Source organism: Bombus flavifrons, chromosome 2, assembly GCF_040668555.2.
Source record: "Bombus flavifrons isolate JBK064 chromosome 2, iyBomFlav1_principal, whole genome shotgun sequence".
NCBI classification, from domain to species: Eukaryota; Metazoa; Arthropoda; class Insecta; order Hymenoptera; family Apidae; genus Bombus; species Bombus flavifrons.
This window is the reverse complement of record NC_138443.1, coordinates 14,804,697-14,828,591: the sequence shown is the minus strand read 5'-3', so window position 1 is coordinate 14,828,591 and position 23,895 is coordinate 14,804,697. Positions and strand designations below refer to the sequence as shown.

The 23,895-nt window shown below is 35.8% G+C and overlaps 2 protein-coding genes and 1 long non-coding RNA gene across 3 annotated transcripts in view; 2 read left to right on the top strand and 1 right to left on the bottom strand.

The window, feature by feature from the left end:
• The window catches only part of LOC138190033 (transmembrane reductase CYB561D2), a 148,213-nt gene that overhangs the window by 108,431 nt on the left and 15,887 nt on the right, over positions 1 to 23,895 (top strand). The gene's annotated exons all lie outside the window — the stretch shown is intronic.
• The window catches only part of btv (dynein cytoplasmic heavy chain beethoven), a 32,617-nt gene that overhangs the window by 5,160 nt on the left and 3,562 nt on the right, over positions 1 to 23,895 (bottom strand). Inside the window, exons 8-40 of the mRNA XM_069130167.1 lie at positions 23,494 to 23,892; positions 22,878 to 23,119; positions 22,070 to 22,393; positions 21,634 to 21,700; positions 21,215 to 21,551; positions 19,269 to 20,005; positions 18,647 to 18,809; positions 18,343 to 18,562; positions 18,032 to 18,158; positions 17,521 to 17,844; positions 16,772 to 17,053; positions 15,966 to 16,209; positions 15,061 to 15,568; positions 14,049 to 14,441; positions 13,447 to 13,626; positions 12,607 to 12,972; positions 11,878 to 11,996; positions 11,337 to 11,647; positions 11,095 to 11,243; positions 10,524 to 10,802; positions 10,016 to 10,245; positions 9,204 to 9,332; positions 8,524 to 8,772; positions 7,757 to 8,190; positions 7,327 to 7,461; positions 6,718 to 6,947; positions 5,844 to 6,053; positions 5,049 to 5,337; positions 4,127 to 4,636; positions 3,487 to 3,746; positions 960 to 1,154; positions 326 to 557; positions 90 to 243 (exon numbers count right to left, since the gene is read on the bottom strand). Of these exons, the coding sequence (XP_068986268.1) occupies positions 90 to 243; positions 326 to 557; positions 960 to 1,154; positions 3,487 to 3,746; positions 4,127 to 4,636; positions 5,049 to 5,337; positions 5,844 to 6,053; positions 6,718 to 6,947; positions 7,327 to 7,461; positions 7,757 to 8,190; positions 8,524 to 8,772; positions 9,204 to 9,332; positions 10,016 to 10,245; positions 10,524 to 10,802; positions 11,095 to 11,243; positions 11,337 to 11,647; positions 11,878 to 11,996; positions 12,607 to 12,972; positions 13,447 to 13,626; positions 14,049 to 14,441; positions 15,061 to 15,568; positions 15,966 to 16,209; positions 16,772 to 17,053; positions 17,521 to 17,844; positions 18,032 to 18,158; positions 18,343 to 18,562; positions 18,647 to 18,809; positions 19,269 to 20,005; positions 21,215 to 21,551; positions 21,634 to 21,700; positions 22,070 to 22,393; positions 22,878 to 23,119; positions 23,494 to 23,892 (9,028 nt within the window). The remainder of the gene's footprint in view (positions 1 to 89; positions 244 to 325; positions 558 to 959; positions 1,155 to 3,486; positions 3,747 to 4,126; positions 4,637 to 5,048; positions 5,338 to 5,843; positions 6,054 to 6,717; positions 6,948 to 7,326; positions 7,462 to 7,756; positions 8,191 to 8,523; positions 8,773 to 9,203; positions 9,333 to 10,015; positions 10,246 to 10,523; positions 10,803 to 11,094; positions 11,244 to 11,336; positions 11,648 to 11,877; positions 11,997 to 12,606; positions 12,973 to 13,446; positions 13,627 to 14,048; positions 14,442 to 15,060; positions 15,569 to 15,965; positions 16,210 to 16,771; positions 17,054 to 17,520; positions 17,845 to 18,031; positions 18,159 to 18,342; positions 18,563 to 18,646; positions 18,810 to 19,268; positions 20,006 to 21,214; positions 21,552 to 21,633; positions 21,701 to 22,069; positions 22,394 to 22,877; positions 23,120 to 23,493; positions 23,893 to 23,895) is intronic.
• LOC138188426 (uncharacterized) lies at positions 3,735 to 4,536 on the top strand. Its single transcript, XR_011175498.1, has 3 exons — positions 3,735 to 3,764; positions 4,016 to 4,356; positions 4,451 to 4,536. It is a non-coding gene; the product is annotated as an uncharacterized LOC138188426 (long non-coding RNA).

Genomic DNA, 23,895 nt, shown 5'->3' with positions numbered 1-23,895 from the left:
AATTGTTAATAAGATTTTAATTAAACTACACGTATAATTATCGATGAAACAATATAATTGTTATTAATAATAGAAAAATAAAAAATTACCTAATGCTTCCGCAGCCAATTTCGAGAGCGCCGTATGCAAGTAATCAGGTCGAAGGGTTTTTATCAATAAAACTTTTTGGAACGTGGTTAAATTGCTTTCAGCGTAAATATTGCCAACGTCGCTCAACCAGCATTGTTTCATTTTTGCGGCTATCTGAATGACAGGAAATGACTGTTCGTAGTAATAGAAAATTATATCACTATAATTTAAAAACAAGTTCGTTAAGTCAACTTACTTGTGGAAATGAAGAAACTAAAGTTCGAACTGATAGACGTCGTTCCTCGGGTACCCAATCGGGTATTTTGTAATCGGAATCTTCGTCGTCATTTAATGGAATTTCTCCTAATAAGAAATTTCTTTCAACGTCTGGCACGGAATTCAATGAAAGTGCCAATTGTAATGCTACTGGCAATCGATGTTCTCTATACACGGCCTTCGAGCAATAATGAAGAGTCAAAGCAATTAACCTGTAATGGATGTTCGTTATATATTATTTTAACATGTAATTGTAATTTTGGAAACTTCAATATAAAATCATATCGCATATAACATACATATAACACATGTAACATTAACGTGTAAATGTATACTATATCATGTACAGTAAAATTCAACACATATATACAATTCGAGTGTATTAAATCTAGATTCTATCAAAAAATTATATTCCAATTTTTGCGTTGAAAATACGCTTTGAGAAATTCTATAGTATACCGTAAAATTATATCATACATATGGTACATACGTATGTGTACTTCACAGTAGACTTTTATGCTATGTGATATTAATAAATAATTGGACTTTGGAAACGATCCATTAATGAAATAAACAACATTTAACGAGTAGTTTTTTTTCGAGCATTTACTAACCGTCTTTCGATCAGCTTGTCCTGCTCCCTTTTATCTTGAGATAGTATCGATTTGCGGTAATCTTCCGCCTCCAAATAAATATCAGTGAAAGCTTCGGCAGAAAACACGTACAGTGGACTCAAGGCGGTAAGACCTTTCACAGTTTTATACAAGTTGGCAGCGAATTTAGCCAATTTCTCGTGCTCTTTGGCTCTTCTGTAAACAGTATATAAAAACAGAAACTAGGACAAAAAATTAAAACTTCGTTATGAATACTCTGTCGTGGAACTTTTTTTCGAGTCGCGACTGAGAACATTCATGTAAAGGAGTTACTCAATGAATCTCAAGGTTTCGTGAATTTAAAAAGTTTCACATGAAATATATACAGAGAATATTCTGCAGTGAAATCGCGAAACTTTGCCAGCATAGTCGGGAAACTATTTCAAGCAAAAAAATATTACATAAACCATGAGTAAATTTCAAGGAAGTTCGTTTTGAAAGTCTGAGAAGTTTGTTGGTAGAAGCGACAAGTATTACGCTATACGATTTACATTTAATACCCCTTTAATTTATTGTATGTAAATTAGCTTCGTGCTATATATATATATATATCAAATTCATATCACTTTCGTTCATTTTCATAGGTAATCATAATACTTTGACGAGGTTAAATTCTTGTTAAATTAATTTTCATTCCCACTCTGCGTGCATATAATAAAATAATAATATAAAATAATTTTATATATAATAAAATGACTTTTGATACGTATAAACGTAAAATAGCTTAACTCAAATTGCTTGCTCATCGTACGATCTAACGATACAAGTTGAAGGTTCATATTATTTCACCAGATAAGGTTTTTAATCATTTTCTTTTTCTTGTTTGCTTTAATTCATCATACTGAACTTCATCATGAGCAAAGATAATTGTACAATTTAATTTACTACAAGAAACAAAATTCATAAAGGAAGAATAACAAATGTGCACATCTTAATTTCAAAATTGGAAAATCTATAATTAAAGAAAAACGTTATTCTATAAAAGATACACAGGGACACCCGAAAAGCTTGTGAAACAATGTTTGTTGGTTATTGAACTTTAATAGACGATTTTACCGAGGAGTATTCTGCGTTAGATTTACTAACGAGGGTATTCAGAATAAACGGAAGGTTAAGCATGGGGCACCTGTATACACGTGTAATCCATATATATGTATATGGTTGGACATGTTAATCTGTTGATCACTTTCAGGATTTACAGGAGTGGCATAATTAATTCCGATAATACCGCTGCTTTGCGTGAGAATATATGTTTGTATTATCTACGAAGAACAGAAATACCATGGAATATAGTTTCATATTTTTGCAAGTGCTAATTTTATTATTCACAGAGAGAATACAAGGTTGTAGAACTTCTTTCAGAAACTCATCGTTTTTTACCTTTTATTTCAGGTTGAAGAAAGGAAGCTATGAGTTGTAACAAGGTCAATTGAATAGAATTTTTAATTTCACTTACAGTTTCAGATCATTGTGTCACTTGATCTGTGATACTTCACAGAACAACGTAACTTGTGGAAAATGACAACGTGAGTTCGCGCTCGCCATCTATATGCGGATGCGCTAGTTACAATAAATAGTAACTAGAAGATAGTTCTAGATATAATCGATAGGTTTAATCGATAGGTTCAAGATATTCTTTTTGTTCTTTTTTACCCAGTCCGTGTAAGAAAGTGCAATAAAGGTTGTTCAGCTCAGAACGGTATGATAGATTTATCCGAAGAATAAACTAATGACTATTGTGATCCTACCTCTAAATAGAGAAATGTCTAATACGATTCAATTAACATTATAAACTAAAAGGTACAAAAAAGATATGACGTTAGATAGACTTCTGTTTAACCTTCATTATACAATTTATAATTGGGGAGCTTTCTAAAAAGGGATCTATAAGTTTTTTTCTTTGTCTCTTTGTCTCTCTTTCTCTGTAAATTTTTATTCATTTTGTAAGTGTAGAAAGGACAAAGTTTTCTGGGAACCATGGTAATTATCGATTCAAACGTAGTTAAAATGGAAAAACTCGGGTGAAACGTCTAGCATCATTTATTTGTTAGATGCTAGTTATTAGGTTATGGATTTTTGTGCATTGATAGGAAATTTAAAAAAATTCTTAAGATGCACATAATATACGTTTACGATATAGAACAGCCAAAGTATATTACTGATGATATTTAGATGAATCAAATCTCTGCCTAGATCCTACTTTTTTAGCTATATTTTTAAAAAATATGAATTTGCATAAATATCCACAGCCTACTAATTATATACGCGAATAATGAAATCGTGAAATTTAGGAAAATGTGTATTTGACAAATGTAGCTTCTTTGAAGGCACAAATATTTCGACAGAATCAAATCGGACCGTGGTTTACGATATTCTCTACTTTAAATAGATTGTTGATCTCAACGTGGTAAACCATAAAATTGATCAATTTTACCATAGAACACCCTATACGTTCTTAACAAATAATTCTCAATAAACTGCGACAGACCTGGTGACGTCTTCGAAGCTACGTCGACTTTCCTCAAGAGCCAGAGCTATTTCTTTGGCTTTCGATTGAGTGGCTTCCAACGACGACAGAAGTCCGCCCTGGGATCCTTCAGACTCTTGAAGAAGATCTTGACCTCTGGCGGTGGCCAGCTGCGCCAACAGATCTAATCTCGCGGTGTCCCGTTCTCCTGATAATTTTTCTTCGCGTTCCAGAGCTTCCTTACGCTGCGTCGCCAGTTCCGGAGTCTCCTTCAACAGAACCTAACCAACCCCGCTAAGGTAATTAATCTTTTGCGCCAATATTTTACTTTCCACGAATTTTCAACGACCATCGAACAAGTTTTCCAATTTCGTTGTGGAGCCACTCGAAGCGAGTTATCGTCTGAACAAATTTTTTTCAATTTTACGGATGGATGAAAGAGAGCAGATATTCTCTTTGACGAGAGTGAACAGAATAGAGATGCTGCTTCCTGAGCAACGTAGTCATAGAAAATGTACTTCGTAATTGGAATAATTTTTTAATTCTGCAGTTACGATAATACGATGCCATATCGAATCTTCGAACTCGTAACGTTAAATTAAACAGAATGTCATATTGGAAAACAATCGAATATAAATCAGTGTATCGTCATCTTCCTCACCTTTTCAACGAACCTCTCCGCCAGACTTTTGGTACCAGCTCCAAGAGCAATCTTAAACAAGACCGCGTCGACTTCTTTTGGAAAACCATCCAATTTATCTCGTCTGGTAGCCAGGAAAAGTTTGAACCCTTGAGGTGCTGGTAATGTTCTTTCACCAAGCTTTAGAGGACGTCTACGTAAAAGTGGTAAGAGGATCGATGGAAATTCGACGAGTTCTTCCACCAGTAATGGTTTGCCAAATCTTACAGCCAATTCTAGCGTAGTCAAAAACTTAGCATCTTCTGGTTTCGTTATCTCCATTCTTGAACCAACGTTATTTTTTAGCCACGAAACCGCGACACCGGATGGATCTATGAATATGGGAACCAAAGGACCTCTGAGGGCACAGGATGCACCAACCAGACTTCCGGTGTCCACGGGTAAACCTTGAGCTCGCCACAGTAGCCTTTCTCTTTCGGTGATTAGGAGATCGATGGCTGATTTCTTCCACTTGTCATCTTTTCCAGGATTCTGTATTCAAATATATTTTGTTAAGTTCGATAGGATTTAACGTTGATTCTTACTCTATCTCTGGAAATTGGTATTTGGTTATGCCGATTATTTTTACTATTATTTTTACAAAAGTTGGAAAAGGAGATATTGTTATATTTGGTTCGAATTTTGGAATTTTTAACTATTTAACCAACCTTTTGGTATTACAGATATCATTTGAATTTTGAATTCTATTCGTCCTGATTGTTTAATCGATTTTGTGTTAACAGAAATATTATTCGATGCCTAAAATTTCTAATTATTTGGCCAACGTCTAATTATTCAGAAACTGAAAATTAGCTTCAAGTACTTTCAACTGCTAAAAATTCCTAGATTATTCTTAAGTACCGCTCTTCTTCTGTAAGGTCGCAAGACAAATCATTGCGCTTACTTCATAAACAAGTAACGATGCGACATTAGCAGCCTCGACGTCCAACTTCTCTTTCCTGCCGGTTAATTCTTCTAATTGTGCTTGCCAATCACGATGCTCCGTGTCCAATTTTTGAAGCAGCGCTCTAGCTGTTGCTAGTCTTGCCTCTGTTGTCTCAGCACGTAGTTGAAGCGCAGCGGCACCCCTTGAACGTTCCGCGAGTTCCTCTTGAAGCTGTGCTACACGACTTTCCACAGTGTTAAGTCCAGCTGCTAGCTTGCCAATCTGAGCCTCAGCCGCTGACAAACGTCTGAAATGAATTATGCATAATTTATATATTAACCACATCGCCGTAAATTCCAGTAAATTTTTATTCATAAAATTATCGACGCTAATCAGAATATTTCTTTATCTGTTATTAAAACTTTTACAGAATCTTATTGCTATGAAAAGAATGTTATCTCTTAATTTTTACTAAATTTAAAGATTTTATTAACAAATGAGTTTGATTTTCATAAAATTGTATTGCCATGAAAGCATCAGTTTTCAAAATAAAATAAAAATAAAATTCCATGCGTGAGACTTTCAAGAATAAAAAGTATAATGCTCGGTTGTATTTTATACTGTTTTTCACTGTAGTTTTTTCATATTATAATATTTCAATGTTCTATATAATTTTTTTTATCTCTGACTGCTGTGTGTACTATATCGCCAAAGTGTTTCAGTGCGAATGTTGTTATATTTTATACTTATCGTTCCCTGTGTTTTAGTGTAATGGCTCGGATATAAAATGAATACGTCGAAATATAAACCCACTGGGTCAATTGTCGTTGTTCCCTCTCGAGAGGCGCGACTTGCTGAAGAATCTGACCATATTGGAGGTTGGCGAGTACCCAGGCAGCCAAAGGTGCTGCAGCCACCGAGGCTCGTTTTGCGGTTTTCTCCTCGAAACTTTCCGGCCGCTCCTTGACCAACTTGGCAACCGCCTCCAGACTCGATGGTGTGCTTCTTCTCGCGTCCCACGTTCTAAATCGGACAAAGACGTTATCACGTTTTTCAAACTCGCCTGAATGGTCTCTGACGAAACAGACGATGAGAGGGGAATCTTGTTCGCGAATTGTCTGATCAATTTTGGCTGTTAGTTTACATGAGTACTTTGTTTATAAGTATGAACAGAAATATCGTTCGTCGTGTTGGCGGTGTGAACGCACCTGTTACGAGTTAGACGATAAAGAAGGAGCAAATGTTTTAGTATGTACGTTACGAATCGATGACTGTTTATGAGATAAGATCAGGTGTTTGCTCAAATATACAGTGACGAGCAAATAAATAGTCTTTGTACCAGATTCAACTTAATTTCGTTTACAACTGAAGTATTAATATTTAAAATAAAAATGTAGAAGTTGTTCCATATCCACAGTGTTTCAAAATACAAGAAACCTATCTTTAAATTCCATACTGCATAAAAAAAAGTGCTGCATTGAGTAGCGTTAAATTTCATGTCGCCACATAAAGTGCATTTTTCTACAATAAATGGAAGACGACGTGAATCGAGTTATGTCCTGTAACTTTACAAGCAAGTTGTGTAATCTATCGATTTAAATTTTTGCGATTTTACCAAGCAACATTTTTATCGTCAAAACAAATGAAATAAAGTCTGACGAGAATTAATAATTGTTAAAGAGCTTACCTTATTTCGTCCTTGATACCACGTTTTGCCAAGAAAGTCTTCATGCTATTCCAAGAAGTGTCTTTTATGCCCATTAATCGAAGGACACCCTCGAGGACGTCTCTTACAGGCGCTGGAGGTGCTCTTAAAGAACGAACTTCCGCCAATGCATCAGCGCTGATACCAGCTACTGCTTGTGCCGCTTGTTCTACTAATGGCTCGACTTTTCCTAATTCGCCTTCGATATTGGTCTGTATATCAAATTCAATTTATTTATTTTTTTAACTTAGAAAATTATATACCTACACGCTTCCAAAAGCAATAGATTTAAATAGAAGAAATTTTTTATTTGTACATTAAGAAGAGAAAAGGATATCCTTTGTTATTTTCATGGTATTTTTTATAGTGTCTAATTTTTTAACAATTTGGCGATGAATCGTGTGAATTATGTATAACAAAAATGTATTTACTTTAGTATCTGTGCAATATTAATGAAATAGACTGAAGCAAATTAAATTTGTTATCACCGACAAACGCTTCGGTTTAGTGAAGATTTTAAAAAACAAAGCGCGTAGTATAAATAAAAATATGACGTGCTGTGTGTAAACATTTCTTGACAATTGTATTTACCTTCCTGCGTGCTAATTCTGCACTTTCTCGTTCAGTTTCAGCCTTCAAGTTGGCCATTTCTCCTCTTTGACCTGTGGCACCTCTCATCGTCGCCGTGATTTGTTCGAGAGCTGCATTGGCTCGCCCTTGTTCCGCCTAAGAAATTAAGAATTATCGTAATTAACGTGAGAAGACATAATCTATTCCTATTAATTAACTAAAGCTTAATATGCTAACGTCGCTTATATTCACAAAGTAATATCGTATTGCAGTAAACTCGATAGAAACTAACGAACAGGACGTAATACAATTTCGTTGCAACGTGCGAAAGCGTAATGCACCTCTTTATGTATTTAACCAAAAATCGTTAATAATTATCTCGGTATCGTTTATACCCTCAAGTAGCATCATCATAGTGAACTCGACGGAAATTAGCAAGGTTAATGTATACCTCCAGTTCCTGACGCTGTTTCGAAACTTCGTCCTCCAGTTTAGCCACTTGCTCCCCGGCTTCCTTCAACTTTCCTACACCAGCTTCGAGACTGTTTAATTTCTGCTCCACTTCCTCGCTCCAAGTTGTGTGCAGATGCTTCCAGGTGTGCAGTAAAGCGAAGAACCGAGCCGGAGCTTGCTGCTGTCGCGGAGCTTCAAGATGAGCCTTTACCACCTCTTTGATACCAGGCAACGTCTCCTCCGGACCTTCGGCTTCGATACCGTTTTGTTCATAGGCTATTTCGGTTAAAGCACCTTCCCAGGACCACCATTCGCTACCAACTCCAGGACCAATCAATGCGCAATGTCTAAGGAGACCCGAATGCGACAACCAAGGCGAACGAAGCTCCCCACTGTCCAAGATTATGGTTACTCGAAGATAATTTCGCAAACCTACAAAATTTTATAGTTACAGAAATATATGGTGAGGCTAGTTGAATTTTGTATCGGGTTCAGAGTGTTTGGAATGAAACGGTAGGCGTTAAGATTGTACAGATGAGAACAGAGTTACGATCGAAGACAAAACTATCTGTATAGTTCGAACGTAGAAACAAAGGAGTAACGTATTATATATTATTAGATATATTTAAGTATTGTAATTGTATACTGTACATAAATAGTTAAGTATACTATACATAATAGTAAGTACCATAAGTAAATGTTTTGTTTGTGTATATTTATTAGGATAAGTGTCTCGTCGAAGTAATTTTTTGTCATGTTACGTACGATGATAAAGATATTGTTCCAACATGCCCGAAAAATCTTCTCTTCTTGCCACGTCAGCCAACGGCGCTATTAACCCGTCAAGTTCCTCCACTGTAAATAATCCTGGGAGTTCACCTCTCGACACTATTGCACTAGCCAAAACAGCCAACCCAGCTTCTCTCATATGATGCTCTTCTAGCAAAAGCAGAGTCGGATCACCATCGATTCCAGCAGCTTGAACCGCCGTTTTCAGCGACGTTCTGCCACGGCCTGGAACATCCAATTTTTATGCGATTTTCAAGTAGCTACACACGATGTACAGCAGACAGCGTATAAGTGGAGAAATTATTATTAGACGGCGGATTTTTGTGCATTTATGGCATATTGAAAGATGTCAAAGTGCATAAAATGCGGATAACACAAAAGTTTTTAAAATATTTATGAAACCTCAATACCAGGACATCCTATTCAGGTTCTATATTTTTTCTTCTTTTTTTGTAATATTCATAAAACTATTTGCAAAATAATGTATGTCTAATAACGAAACTTTACAGTTTCAGACTTCAAGTAGAATAAACATCGAACTGCGCTTATGCCTTTTTTCAGCGACGAATAATTTATCCCATAATATTCTAGTTTATATATGAATTTTATCTTCGTACATAAATTTCCTATAAACATAGAAATTACTTATACAGTACCAGGTCCCGAGTTTATTAGTCGAAGAGAAGAGTACGTGGCAGCGAGTCTCACTGCCGATTTTCTTCCAGCTCCGGGTCGTCCAATCAAAATTACACCCCTTAAACTTGTACCAAAAGCCCAACTTAAACCTGAAAAAAAATATAAACCGAAAATTCTACGTTTTGCCATCGTAATAGAGCAATAAAAAACAACACTATTCGTGATTATTATACAGAAGAATATTTCTTCTACAATATTCCTCATTAATACGTAACTTATATATTTACAAAATTGATTTATACAATTTGATAGAATATATATTTTATTAAGCAGAAATTCTGCATAGATATTTAGTTCTATTAAATTTAATAGTATATCAACGAAGCGAAATTATTTTCTAAGATTTGCTAAAACTGACAAAATTTATAAACTTATTTTATCAGACTTGATAGAAGATTTACATTTAAATACAATCAAATTTTATATAGATAAGAAATTGTATTAAATTCATTATTATTATAAATATTATAGTGTAACGAAAATATGTCTAGTTTAATTTATCACATGTGAGATACAAACAGAAAAAGAGAGAAAGAAGAGACAAAGATGAGAAACAATATTCCTTCTAATTTATCAAGATCATAAGATCGTTATGAATAAATTAGTAATTTATCGATAATCATAAACCGATTACGATTGAAAGGTGTGGTTAACAACGATCTCCCTAGCATTATCTCGTTAAACTTACAAAGTGTACAGGTATGGAGCAAATGATCGGTGGAATAAGCTCGTTTGGAAATAGCGTAATATTAAGTTAATTTAATGTGCTTACCGGCTACCGTGTGCAACAGGTGAGACGAAATCGATGCCTGTACCGGATCGCCTTCCCTCGCGCATCTCGCTGCTGCGTTAATTATCTCCTTCCGCCATTGTTCCTCATCCAACGGCAGCAAACCATTGTTTCCGTGTTTCCATATGTACACGTCGCTTCCGGCCACCACCGACTTCGAGCTCTTCGAGTGGATCACAGATTCCAAACGAGCCTGATCTCTGGATGTTAATCTGGCACGATCGAAAAGACAAAGATATAAAATATAGACAATCAAAGCACTTGTCGTGCTTAGAAATCTTACTCTATTGGTGATAGAGAAATTGTCAACTTGCAAAGTAAACTTCTTCGTAAGCTTCGAACTTACGGACATTTAAGTTAAAAATTTGCGATAGGAAAATGTGCTGTTTCAAAGGTATAAAATCGTGAACGTAGAAGTACGTATTGGAGCTTGGATATTTAAGGCGGAATATCCATTTCGTTGGAACTTCAGCTGCGAAAGTGCTCTTGCCTAGGATAAAATAGGCGTTTTCCAACATCCAACAAATGACGCGTGATATTCGACTCGCCCTTCGGAGAGGGATAGTACTTCAAGCTGTCCGCCCATAAGATCAAATCTTTGGGAGTCCAATCGGTCGTCGAGCCGTGAGAAGATTTGATCGATCGAAAAGCATCCAGCATGACGGGTACCGTTTCAGCGATCCAAGATTCGATCATAAGTTGATCTCCTTTCAAAGAGTCTCTCAGGTGCAACTCCAAGATGGCTACGATATCTCTCGGGCTTGGATATCTATCTCACAAAACGAACAAATTCTTGTGGCTCAAGTTGCTATATGCATCGAATATAAATATAAAGATATAGAAAATTAATTGTCGAAATTCAGATAGGCTGCAATGTTACGAAATTGGTTGGAATATACTTTTTGGAACAATGAATATTTATAGTTGAGATGTTTCGTGAAAGAAGAATGTCCTTAAGATAAAATGATGAATTCGATAAATTACGAAGGTCTTAGGTCTGGTTTTTTAAATACTTGAAAAACTTAGAAAATTGATTAAATTATTTTGGCACGAATACTCACGGCAGATAATGAGTGAACAAAAGAGCTTCTAGTCTTGGATGCAATCTTGTGGTTGCATCGGCTGTGCATATGATCGTTAGTGGAACTCTTGCAAATTCCAGATCTTCTTCGTGAAATCCTCCTTCTTGAATTAATTCCCGAACTAATTCCTGAATAAATTACACTCTTATATTCTATATTACGTTCGATCGTTTTGTAAAAACGAACGGGCGAAATAAAAAAATACGAACAGATTACGCTACCTGTAAATCTTTCGACGCGAGATGCAAATCTTCTAAAATCAAAACAACTCTGGATCCACTTCTAGGTTTGTACGTTCTTCCGTGTGAAGACGAATTTAATTGAACGCAACTTCGTTTTAGTTTCATCACCAAATCCTGAGGTCCATAGAGAGAGGAACCTTTTATCAAAGTCGATTGTTCGATGTTTCGTATGGAAGAAAGTACGACAGATATCAGGGCACTCTTTCCACAACCTATTGGACCTCTTATCATCACCGGTTGGTTATTTTTGATCAATGGTAAAACAAACGATAAGGCTTCCTTCATTCCACCTGAATTATACATAAGCGACAATCCGTAACTAATAAATTTATTAGCGAATTATAGATTAAACTATAAGTAAAACTATTTTCAAAAAACATTGTTTTATCTTATTCGTATTATCTGTTGTAATATATTATATTTATTATATCACTTAGAACAATAACATAAATTTTTTAATTTAATAGATTTGTTCAGCAGCTACGTTTGTTTCAAGTTAAGTAGAGCTTAATCGAAGTACCTGACAGTGAGACAGGACCATCGTCAGTGTCTGTAGATTCGTGAGAATCCCCAATAACTTCCAATCTATCTGTGTCTTGATTATATAATACAGAACATGGTTTCTGCGGATCTGGACACCTAAAATTCCAGAATAGTAGCATATCAGTTTTGAACTGTGTTTTACACGAAGAGAGAAGATAGCGAATCAAAGTCAAGTTTGGAAGATTGCTTTATCCTAATACACAATATTATTTCAGTTTTCGAATAGTTCTAATCTCAATCAAATTAAAAGGTATTTATATTTATTAATCAAGGTAAATATTAAGCAGGAGATATTCTGTAAAAATGTCTGGCCTCAAAATACTGTAAGAAATCTGCAATTAATTCTTCCTTCATTTTCGTTCTCTCTCTATTTACAAAATGTCGAGCAAATGTAAAATACAATTTTTGTTACGGTCGTCAAAGGAATACACCGCCATTACAGCTGAAGAAAATTAAATCTAATTTTTAATTCTTTTTTTTTTGTTAATTTTTAGACGTAGGATATCGTATCAAAATTCAAGCTTCTGATGAAATTTTCTTCTAAAAGAGGAGAGTTCGGGCCATTTTGTAATTTTGCATTAAAATATCGTCTGAAGAAACCTGAACACTTCATCTTATAATCGTCTATGAATCACTAAACTTCGTCTGTTGTTAAATGTCTCAAATTGCTGTATAATTCTAGCAATAAAATTAGAAGTCTTCCTACCAGCAGTCAGTAAGTTGATAAATCAACCGCGCCAATTCGTCTTTAGTGCTTTCATTTCCTATTTGACTGCATAAAGATGCGAGTAGAGCGTAAGAAGCGGAAGTACGAGTATGACAGCTCTTCAAATGGCAAAACGTCGTGTCCATTAAGCCCGATGCCGAGGAAACGTCCGCATTGATCTTCAAACACTCGTCGACGCAGGAACAAAGATGGGAAATCGCGAGTTCCTTTGCGGCCTCCGGAAGTGCATTCAGTCGCGACGACACCAGCAAAGAGCTGGCACTCGTCGAGCCCAAGTGGACTACGCCTAATCGCGACACAGTCGCAGGACTCGCGCCGGCGAGTTTGTGAGTTTCGAAAATGAATCTGTTTCAGAAAATTGTGTGGATGAATATTTTAAAATTATTGCTAATTTTGTAATTAATTTTTCAACGTGTATGTTACGATTTAAGGATAATAACTGTCAACAGGATTAATATACGTCGTCAACGAGTATGTATAGTTTTAATAAAAAGTTCTACGTCCTTAGATTTGATCTCGTTCTTGTATAGAATATTAGAAAATATTGTAATTTGATAAATGATAATTATTTATATATTTTATAATCAATATTAAATTCGAAATATGTAACAACTTTGGAAAGTTTGACAGTCTGTGTTCCGTAAAGAACAATTTTAGATTTGTATGGGAATTTTTCAAATGAGCGAGTACACGAGATATTAAATTGCTTAACTCGATTAACAAAATCGCTGTGTCATAGAATATTTGTAGTGTATAGAGATGAAATTCGAAATCTCTAAAATACGAGTCATCAGATAATTTGGAAGGATAGAAATTTACTTTGTGCCAGAACCAAGCTTCAAACCCACGCCATTGGGCAAAGTCAGTAATCGATTGTCGTCTAAGGCAGAATTTAGAGCTTCTGCCCAATCTGGTTCTACGTCGCCGTTCAAAATAATCCAAGTTACGGAATCTCCAGCGGATACAACAATGTTGGATAACAAACCTTCCCTCCATTCCCTGAAATAATAACGAATTAAAGAGATAGCTGTTTTTGTCGAGATTAATCTGTAAAAGAACGATATGATAAATTACACATGTCATTTCACATTAACTATACCTACAAATCGAAATATTTTCCGCATAGGTTTCTAATTAAATCTATCGAAAGAATTTGGCATCGTAAATCCTACAAAATTTTATCTGAGAATGTATAATTTTTATAATAAGTTATAATTTTATTTCTTTCGCATTGAAGTATATTAATACAAATTACTATAAAAATATATAAATAAAATTACTGTATATTTATGTAACAAATCACTATATTATATACAGTAATTATATATGTATATAACAAATTTGAAAGAGTTAAATTTTCAAATTAGATTAGGTACTATCGTAATCTGAATTTTGTATTTTCTAATCGTTCAAGACGGTACCTGGTTTGTGGGTCGACGCGACCCAAAAGTCTCGATTTCGGCATCGCGCCAGGAAATACGTGAAACTGAACGATAGTTTCACCGATTTTCATTAGTGCATCGCATAGAAGTTTCCTGATGGTAGTTTTACCGCACCCTGGTGGTCCAACAATCGCTACACCCGTTCTGCTTTTCAGCTGGTCGTACAATTGAATACATCTATTTGCCATTTCCTTGCTCAGTTCCTGTTCGGCGCAAAGTTCGAGCAAAGCATTCTGCAGATCTTGTCTTTCGATCAACGTGGACGACGATGGACTTACTCTTGGAAAAACATCGTCTAGTAGAGAGAGGAATCGTGGAGTGTCTTCTTCCGTTAACTTTGGTAACATCGAGGCCCTAATTGCAGCCACTAATCTGTCATATAGAACGAGAAGCTTTTGTATTTGTATATTAACATTTTTAATGATATTTTCGATTGATTATATTATTCATAAAATTACTCAAACGTGACGAGAAATCGCACAATTGATAGAAAACTAAATTTGAATCTATAGAATACAGCGTTCTTTGTGTTATGAAGAGAATTTCCAATTTGTATGAGATGAATCAAGTTTGCATATGACGAACAACTATGGACTCATTCTAACGAATTGAATTGATTGTTTCTTGAAGTTTTCAGTTTAAACAAGCTTCGATATAGGTTTGGAGATAGCCATTATTAGTAGAATATAAAGTTCAACCTCAACATCAGTATGAGGTAAATGATACAAGATTTGATTATTTTGAAATTTTATTAAATTTGAAATTCCTAGAATAAGTCCAATAACGTAGTCTAAGGTTTTTACACTATGTAGGAAGATTTGTATACTCATTTTTAGTTGTAAAATTAAAAAAATCATTCTTAAATATTAATTCACATGTAATTTTATCAACACTTTGGAGTATCCTCATTACACACGTACGTGTGTAATGGCTTTGAAAATTGCAACGTGGAACAAATTAAAGAATAAATATGATAAATGAGACTTCGAACCTGCTGGTCTCATCCAAGTCAGTTTTCGTAGGAATAGCGTCGAGTACGGATCTAAGTGCCCTAAGACCCCAATCATAATGTGGCTGATTGGAAAGCAGTATCTCCGCTATATCAAGCATTTCCACGAGTTGCTTGGCGAGTGTCGAGGCTTCCAAGAATCCGGCACATTCTAGCAATGCTTTCACAATGTCAGACCTGTCCGGGTGTGCCATTCCGATCGGTCTGAACAGTCGCGCCAGAGAATCCGGAAGCTTACGACGTCCGCCGTATTCAGAGCCAGCCGGGTTCATCGTGATGAACACGCAACAGTGTCGATCCAGATTCACTTTCTGATCGCCTAACAGTACTTGAGACGAACCGTCACGAACTGCTTCCTGAAGGGGTCTAACGAGCATGGCTACAGCGCTTAGTGTTTCCTCTTCGAGGCGATTGAACTCGTCGAAACAACCCCATGCGCCGGCTTGAGCCAAACCCCCTAGAATACGTCGCATACTTCCGGCGTCCATTCCTGATGGTGGAATATACAAATGAGCGAAGCAGTAATAAATTATGCGAAGCTAGCTTTTACGTTGAATCGTAAACGAAACGTTAAATGTACGCGAGGAACTTGTATAAATTTTTTATAAATGTTTCATAAATATCTTACGAATATTTTGTAACGTCTTTAGACATAATTTCTGAACTTCTCGCAAGTACCTTCTGAATATTCTATGTATAACAAAGACATTTTAAGAATGGCGAAGATTGTTAAAAATCTTACTCAACTGTTTAATAAATACGTGGAAATTAATTTTGTAACGTTGGATAAAGTTACAGAAGTGGTTACTCAACGCATTGTGGTCATACAGGCAGGTGTTGAACCGCGAAAAGGAATTGCTAGCTCGTAAACGTGGAAATATTATTACCTTCGTCGCAATTGAAAACTAAAACAAGCCTTCCAAGAATAGAGCCGAGTGCTTTCACGCTTTCAGTTTTTCCGGTTCCAGCTGGCCCGGTGGGGCTGCCGCCCAGACCGAGTTTCATCGCCTGAGTAAGAGCCAAGAAACACCTTTCGGTTAATGGCGTTTGAACTAATCCTACCGCTGCGCCTTGATATTCGAAACGGTATGGAAATTCTGCACCGGCACACCGTACAACTGCTCCCTTGTTCTACAATTAATATATTACAGCTGAAACTTGTATTTCATCGAGATCCAATCTCCTTAGCCAATATTAGTTCTCGCGAAGCACATTTCGCAGGCATTAGTTTTCTTGAATTAATTCCAAAATTAATTGAAAGCTGTTAGCTGAAAATAATTGTCATTGCGAAAAGTATGGAAGTTCCTTTTTTTTCTTAAGACAATCGTCTATTTTTTGGCTATTTAAAGTTAATATCGTAAACATATCAGGAGCGTGAACTTGAAATTGCATTTGCTTTATCAAAATCACGTAGGTTTACAATTATGATAATAATAACGTATGTAAGACAAAATTTTTAGAATTTCAGTCGATCATATTTCTGAATTTCCACAAGTATAGTTCTTTTATTTTCACAATCAACGAACTTGTAATTTCATTGTCTCGAGACACGTTTTCGTAATGTTAAAAAATATATAGAATTTTTGTCAACGTAAAACGTCATTTTCTTAGTATCTGAAGTTAATTCAAGGAAAAGCAAGGTAGAAATGAAATAAAGTAAAAATAAAATTAACTGAATGGATGAGAATCTTACGGTCCTATAACTTCTTAGTTGTCTCTGCCAGGTCCAAACGGTGCTTTCTTCCCGTTGTGTGACGTTTAACAGATTTCTAGCTATCTCCAGATGGTGAACGGTATCAAGCAGAAGCCCGCGTGCTTTTAATGCTGTTAATTTATCACCAGCATCTTCTAAGCCTCTGTATCTCGCTCTTTGTGTCTCCAGATATTCGACAAGGTTCTTTAAAGCTGAACCACCTTCCTTCAAGGCGCTTTCGCATCGTTCCGTGAAACGAATTTTTTCTGATAGCAGTAACACCTTAATACGTATGAAAGATAATTATTAATAATGTCAAAAACATGTCTAAGAGCTTTGGATTTTTCCCAATAATCTTTGTTCTTTCATATATTTTTTCTTCGTCACTTTTTTATTCAGTGTTATATGTAAATTATGTTATATGTAAATTTTCTACTAATAAGAAGCTTCAAATTAAATTAAAAGATCGCTCGATAACAGACCCAATTTATTATTCAATTTTGCTGAAATTAATATAGACTTAATATTTAGTATTTAGTTTAATTGTTAGTCCAATTGATTATTATTTTTTTGTTGCGAAACTAACAAAATAATTAGTAATTGTATAATATCTTTATATTAGGTTTTGTTTAAAGAAAGAATTGCTAGTGTACACAAAAAATATTCAAGCATCTATAACAATATTTTTATAATCTATTTAGCGTTATTTTTTACTGTACATAGATGAATAAAAAATTAATTGATTTTACTTGAGTTGGATAGGATGATGGATCAGGCGTAGCATCTACCAAACATTTTTCCAAACTTTGTCGGAGTGCATTTCTCATTCCATCCTCGAGGTTACTCAACCAGCGTGGTAATGGGTCCCGAAGATCGACAGGCTTAGGTAACTGCAATATTTCACCTTCTGGCGATACGACAGCCGTCAGTCCATTATCGTCTTTTATTATCGAACCAACCCCTTGGTATAGTTTCGATAGGTGAGCTTCCAGGCCTCGTCCACTGGCTGACACTAATTCAAGAAGGTCTTCGTCGCTTAAAAAGTATAGCCGTGGATAAGACGAACGCTTCTCCTTTAAAAAAGGCGATATGAAGTTTCAAATATAATCATAATATATCGCATTCTAAGAAAATAATATTATTATTTTTTTATTGTACAAAATTAATATATGAAGTATTGTACAAAAATAATAGCTGAACAGAATTATTGTACAAAAATAATAGCAAATCGCAAATAATAAAAATAGATATCTGTTATACCTCCAAATATTCGTCGAGGCTTTTCTGACACCTGTCAAGTAAATCTTTCAGATTCGTGAAAGCTGAAAGTGGAAGTCTTCTCAAAGATGACACTCTCGGATCACGAGACACTTCGCCCATAAGATACCTAAATATTTATTTCATATACCATAAGACATCTAACCTGATTAATAATTTCCAACGTAATTAAAATAAATATAAGACATAAAACATAAAGAAACAACGTATAAAAGAAGTTTCAATTAAAAATATTTGGTAGAATCTTTTGTGTCAAATTTACCAATGTAGTTTAGTCGTTAAATATTGATTACCTAAATTCTTTATTAGCCCTGGACCATCTACCGGTATCATTTGGGGCTGCACCGCCTTCGTAGACTGGTTCTAAGTAAACCCACTTCCTCTGTATGGTACTCAAGACCTTTATTCGCTCTTCCACTTCGGACAATCCAGCTTCGCATCTTGCAACTCTGGCTGCGAACCTTTCGTAACCTGACGCGCCTTTTGCACCCTCCAACAGGAGTCTTAATTCACCTTTTAACCATCGGATAAATTTCATTATTACTCAGAAGAAAGTTCGATGCTTTAATTAATTGTTTTCGTTAATCAGCCATTCACCTGCTCGAGCTAACAAACTGCCGTATTCTTCAACAAGAATGATACCGGCGTTTCTACTGTCCTTCGATTCTTGAAGTTGCAAATGAGCTGACGCTTCCCAAGATTCCAATTCCATTAAGCCTTGTCGAATTCCGCTTTCTGCCGCAGCTCTCTTCGTTATTTCCTTTAAAAAATCAGACAAACCTTCTTAACAATCGAATCTTTCTATTTTCTAATCCCCTGACTGCCACTCGAAAGCAAAGTGTTTTCTGTCTATAGTCCGATGACACAGCTATAGTTGTCACAAATACAGAGCATGATACATTAAATGCAACTATAGAATCAACGTAGATCCCCTTTAAATCATTTATAGTACAAAAAGAATACCAATATTTAAGGAACCGTCAGTCTGTTTTAATTTCAATAGCACAAACAATGTTATGTGATATGATAAAATATAATTATTACTTTTTAGAATAATAATTTGATAAATCATATATAACGTAACAAGCGGCGCTTCTTAGTCTTAATAGATCCTTAGTTTTAATAAATTAAATTTATAAATAAACTTTTATGAATACGCCTATCGGCATTATCAGCAGTCGAAGAATTGAAATTATAAAATAGACATCTGATTTATCACCTTTATTTTATCAACATTGTCCCGAATGTTGTCCGCAGAACGAAACAGATGACCCAACGTGATATCCCTCACGCTTTTGACATTTTTTAACTCCAAGAGTGACATCAACTCTCCCCAATGTTCCTCTGCAATCTCGTCACCACGAAGAAGCTGTAACCATTCGATGGTCCCTCTCACCTCGCGAACCTTCTTCCCAACAAACGTGTCCATTTCTAAACTATCTTTCTCGTCCATCGATTGTTCTTTCAGTCGATCCTTTAACTGAACTTTTATTCTACTTTCCCACGAATCGAGCCAGTCATGAAGTCTAGGTAGTCTTCTCCTAGCCACGGCCCACTCTTCATCCTCTTGATTCTTTAATTCTTCCAAAAACTCAGCTTGGAATCGACAATTAGATTCCTCTACCTCCATCTGTAGTTCCAATGTTCTCATATTTTCTTCGTTGTCCTCTAGGACGTCATCGACATTCAGTTCGATCTTTCGACAATCGTTTGTCAAAATTTCTAATTGCTCCTTCAAGTATGTCCATCTCTCTTTCATGGAGATAATCCAGTCTAAGGTGAGGATTTCCGGTTTCGAGGACCATTTCGCTTGCCACCTTTCGATCTCGTCTCGCAAAGCTATCGCTCTGTGACGAAGATTCACCCTTGCATCCTCGAGTTCACGATCTATTACAGCCTTGTGACGCTCCAAACGATCGGCTAGGTCTTGCCAAGCTGTGTACGCTGCGCTGACACCTGTTGTGATGAATTTTTCAAGTTTATTTTTTTTTTTTGTAGGTTAATTAAATTTTTTAAAAAGTTTGAGAATTTAAAAATTATAAAATTGAATAATTTCAGTTATTAATGACGGTGTTGGTGTTATTCATAAATATATGTGAGCTTGAATTATTATAAAAGACACTGCGATTACGTGGATGTAAGCTGAAGTTAGCAAACTACATTGAACAAGTTATATTACAGCTTGTTATAATTCAAAACATGTTCGACAACTGATTGACATTTTTATGCATAATATATGTAGGATATATAGGAAAGTAATTTTCTGTTGACTTCGCCTTTTTTTATTTTAAGTCCGTGGGCAATTTAAATTTTTTAATAGAAATATCTAGCAAAGTCCCCTCTTACACGCGAGGGCATCAGGTATTTGCATAAAGAATCCTTTCTTATGCTTCCCTCTCTGAGAACAAAATTACTTGTTCCTATTTTATTTTCGCTTCCTGTCTACCTGAATATTGAATTCTACTACGTTATGTATGCATGATCAATAGAAATACAAATGCGATTTGATATGTGAAAGAGGATAAGCTCTTACGTTTTCAAAATTATTTCCTACGGGCAATCGAATTGACGCTATGAGTACGTATGGAAACGTCATGGAACAAGGAAATATTCTTTGACTTACTTTCATATATTGCTTTCATATAACAACAATATTACCTTTCACATAATACTTACATAATTTTAAAAATTGTTTAGAATCTTTTATAATTCTTATTTAAAATAATACATTGCTTAAGGCAACTGATGACTCTCCGTCTACCTGTACATTCCTTTAATTATTCTTTTACGATGAATATTCATTTCACGATGACATATTAAACTTCTAAGAATTCTTCGTTTCTATTTGCTCGATTAGTGCAACAAAATCGTTCACAGTGGCAATACTCGAACTATTTCCAGCAGTATACATATACTTAAATTAAACTTGGCTGGATAAGTTAATAATGATGTAACAATTCTGTTAGTCATAGGACTTTTTTCCTTACATTCACTTTGTTTCACAATTAAATTTATCCTATATCGTATTTTATTATTTTGACTGTACGCCATGCAATCATATTGTCATTTACCTGGCAGCACCGAAGAGATTTAGCTTAGTGTCATCGATAATTTATTCTATGAGAACCATAGTTAATTAATTAGTGCAATAAGTACTGTAATTACCTTCGAGCTTCTCGCTAGTCCAAGCAGCCAGCACTTTAGAGAGGCCAGCAATGGCTTCTACCTCTTCAGCCATACCGGAAGATTGCGCCTCGATTCGTGCATGAGCTTCGTAGGCCGATCCGACTTCCTCCACGTTTCGGGGTCTACGTTCGAGTTCCTTCGAGGCGGATGAAAGAAACTCCACGATGGCAACTAGTCTGGAAGAGGCTTCCACCCTTAAATCGGAACACAAACGTTCCCAATAACGACGAGAAGCTGATTCTAAGTCGTTTCTGGTTGTTGCCGTATCCACGCTGATGCACCAGATCTTCACTTCGCTTCCGCGTAACCTTCCGACCTAATTTAATTATTAAACTGTAGCTAAGTAGTTTAATAAGAAACAATAGCGTAGTAAATTTCTGGTAATATTGTCTACTAACCTCTTGAGCCCATTGCTTGGCGTCTTTAAACGCTCTTGTCCATTCTTGCGGTGATCTTCCTTTCAACCTTTTCATTAAAAGTTTGACTATTAAGTAGTTGTAAATATGAAAGTTTATTAAGCATAGAAAGATATGAAACATTAAATTCTGTTAACGTTTAGAACGCTAGCTTCCTACGTAGTGTGTAGTATGAAAGTAATTTTAATTAAATCGCAACTAATAATATTCTTATTACGTAGTATAGGATCTTGGATAAAGTAATTTACTAATGCATTAGTATTAAGGCCATCCTATAAGTAATTATATCGTCTGAACAGAATGAAATGAGAAAGAAAACTCGAAAAAGGTTACTACTGTGCTTCGTATATCATCAAAGAAGCCTTCTTCCACGAAAGCATCGCATTAACTTGTTCTTAATTTTGCAGGAAGTACGTACCTTTCAGCAGCATCGATCGTCGCTGGCGCAGCCAGGTACAGCCATTTCGTTCGCAGCGTTTCCAGAGCGGAAAGAGCGATCTCAGCCTGCTTATAAACGCCACCGTACAAATAACAGCTCCTTTGTATCAAAGCACCGAAATGCGCTTCGGCCGCGTCGCCAACGCCTCTGAAATTCATGGGGATCGATAGGGATCGACGGATCGACGAGTACAACTTGGCACGGACCTCCTCGAGGGACGGTCGCCATTGCAGAGACCCGTCCCGGAACGTCAATTCAACTTTAACTTCTGGCAACTTTTTCAGCAACGACGGTAACGCTCCTCTGGCGCAGAGAAAAAGTTCTTGTTTTATTATTCTATTTCGTACACGGATTATCTATGAATACGGAAATTAAATAGACTGATAGGACTTGACTAAGATAGAAGTGGGAGGATTTTTGTTTCGATTTTATTTGACAAAGAAAGCTTCTTTTACGTATCTTCCTTTTATGAGGAAATAAAGAATAATGAAAAATGTGATGTATAGTTTAATTGTTGAGGATAAATCGAACAAATTATTCAAAGTTTCTAGTAGCTTTTAAAGCGATTCGGTACTAGACCATTTGCTTAGAATTATTTGAAGTAATTTTTTAAAGTTTTAGTGTCGTTTAGAGTAGCTTAAAAATCGTGTGGAACTCTTTGAACACCGCTAAATTTCAAAGATTTTGCAAATGAAATTTTCAAAATGACCAAGTATTTCGTTTCTTTTAACGAGATTTCCAATTACTATAAAATAATTACAGTAGATTTGAGCTTTCCACAGTTTACCTATAAGCCACACCTAATGCTTTGAGCAGTTGTCTATCCCAATGTAATTTCCATGCTTTCGTATTTCCGTATTCAGCTTCGACAGTGTCGACTATCGTCCTCATGTTCATCAATGCGTCTTTCCAAGCATTCTGATTTCCGATCATATTGACAGCGTCTCCTTTCAGTAAATTCGATACCAGGTCCCGTAACGAACTGTGCTTCGCAGCTAATTCCGAATTCTGTTGCGCAAACTTCCTCACCTTTCTCAATAAAAAGTAAAAAACAAAGTACGTCGAATTAGTTGGTAATCAATTCTAATTAATTCATTTTTTACGGTATCTATTACATGTATAAGTCAATCTTCAGTAAAATAGGTCGAAAATATTAAAAATAAAATATAAATAATTTGTTTTATTTTATTATTTTTCTGTGTTTCTGAAGTGTTTCTTCTTTTTTAAACCTTCAAACCGCCAATTATTTAATTTATATTTCACTATTATATTCATCCTAAATACGTTGCAAATGCTCATATGATACATATGCCATACATAAATATATTTTTGTAAAATCGGTGTAACATAAATGCATTGCAAACTGCAGATTAAATAAATCGCAAAGAAGATTGAAAAATTACCAATTCTTTCAACCTAGCGGTATAAGCATCAACAGCCTGAGGATCGGACCAAACTACACCAGATTGTTCTTGAACGGCTCGTGCCAATTCGAGCGCGGTCGTGAGCATTAAAGGTCTCTGAGACGGTACCATACGATCGCCAATTGTGTTGTGAAAGGTGGCGACCTGTTGTAGAGCTCTGGCACGTCCAGCTAAAGAACCTGCTCTTTCAACTAGCTCCCTCACTTCACGAGGAAGTTCGACGCCTTGACTCGAAAGTGCCCTAGCTTCCCTGATCAAAGTCATTAGCCTTGGATCGTACGTGACCCTCATCATACTGGTGCCAGTTAACTCCACCACCGCAGAGTCAGTACCTAGCGTCAGTTCCTTTCTCGCCACAGCTTCTTTAGTTTCTTCAGTCTG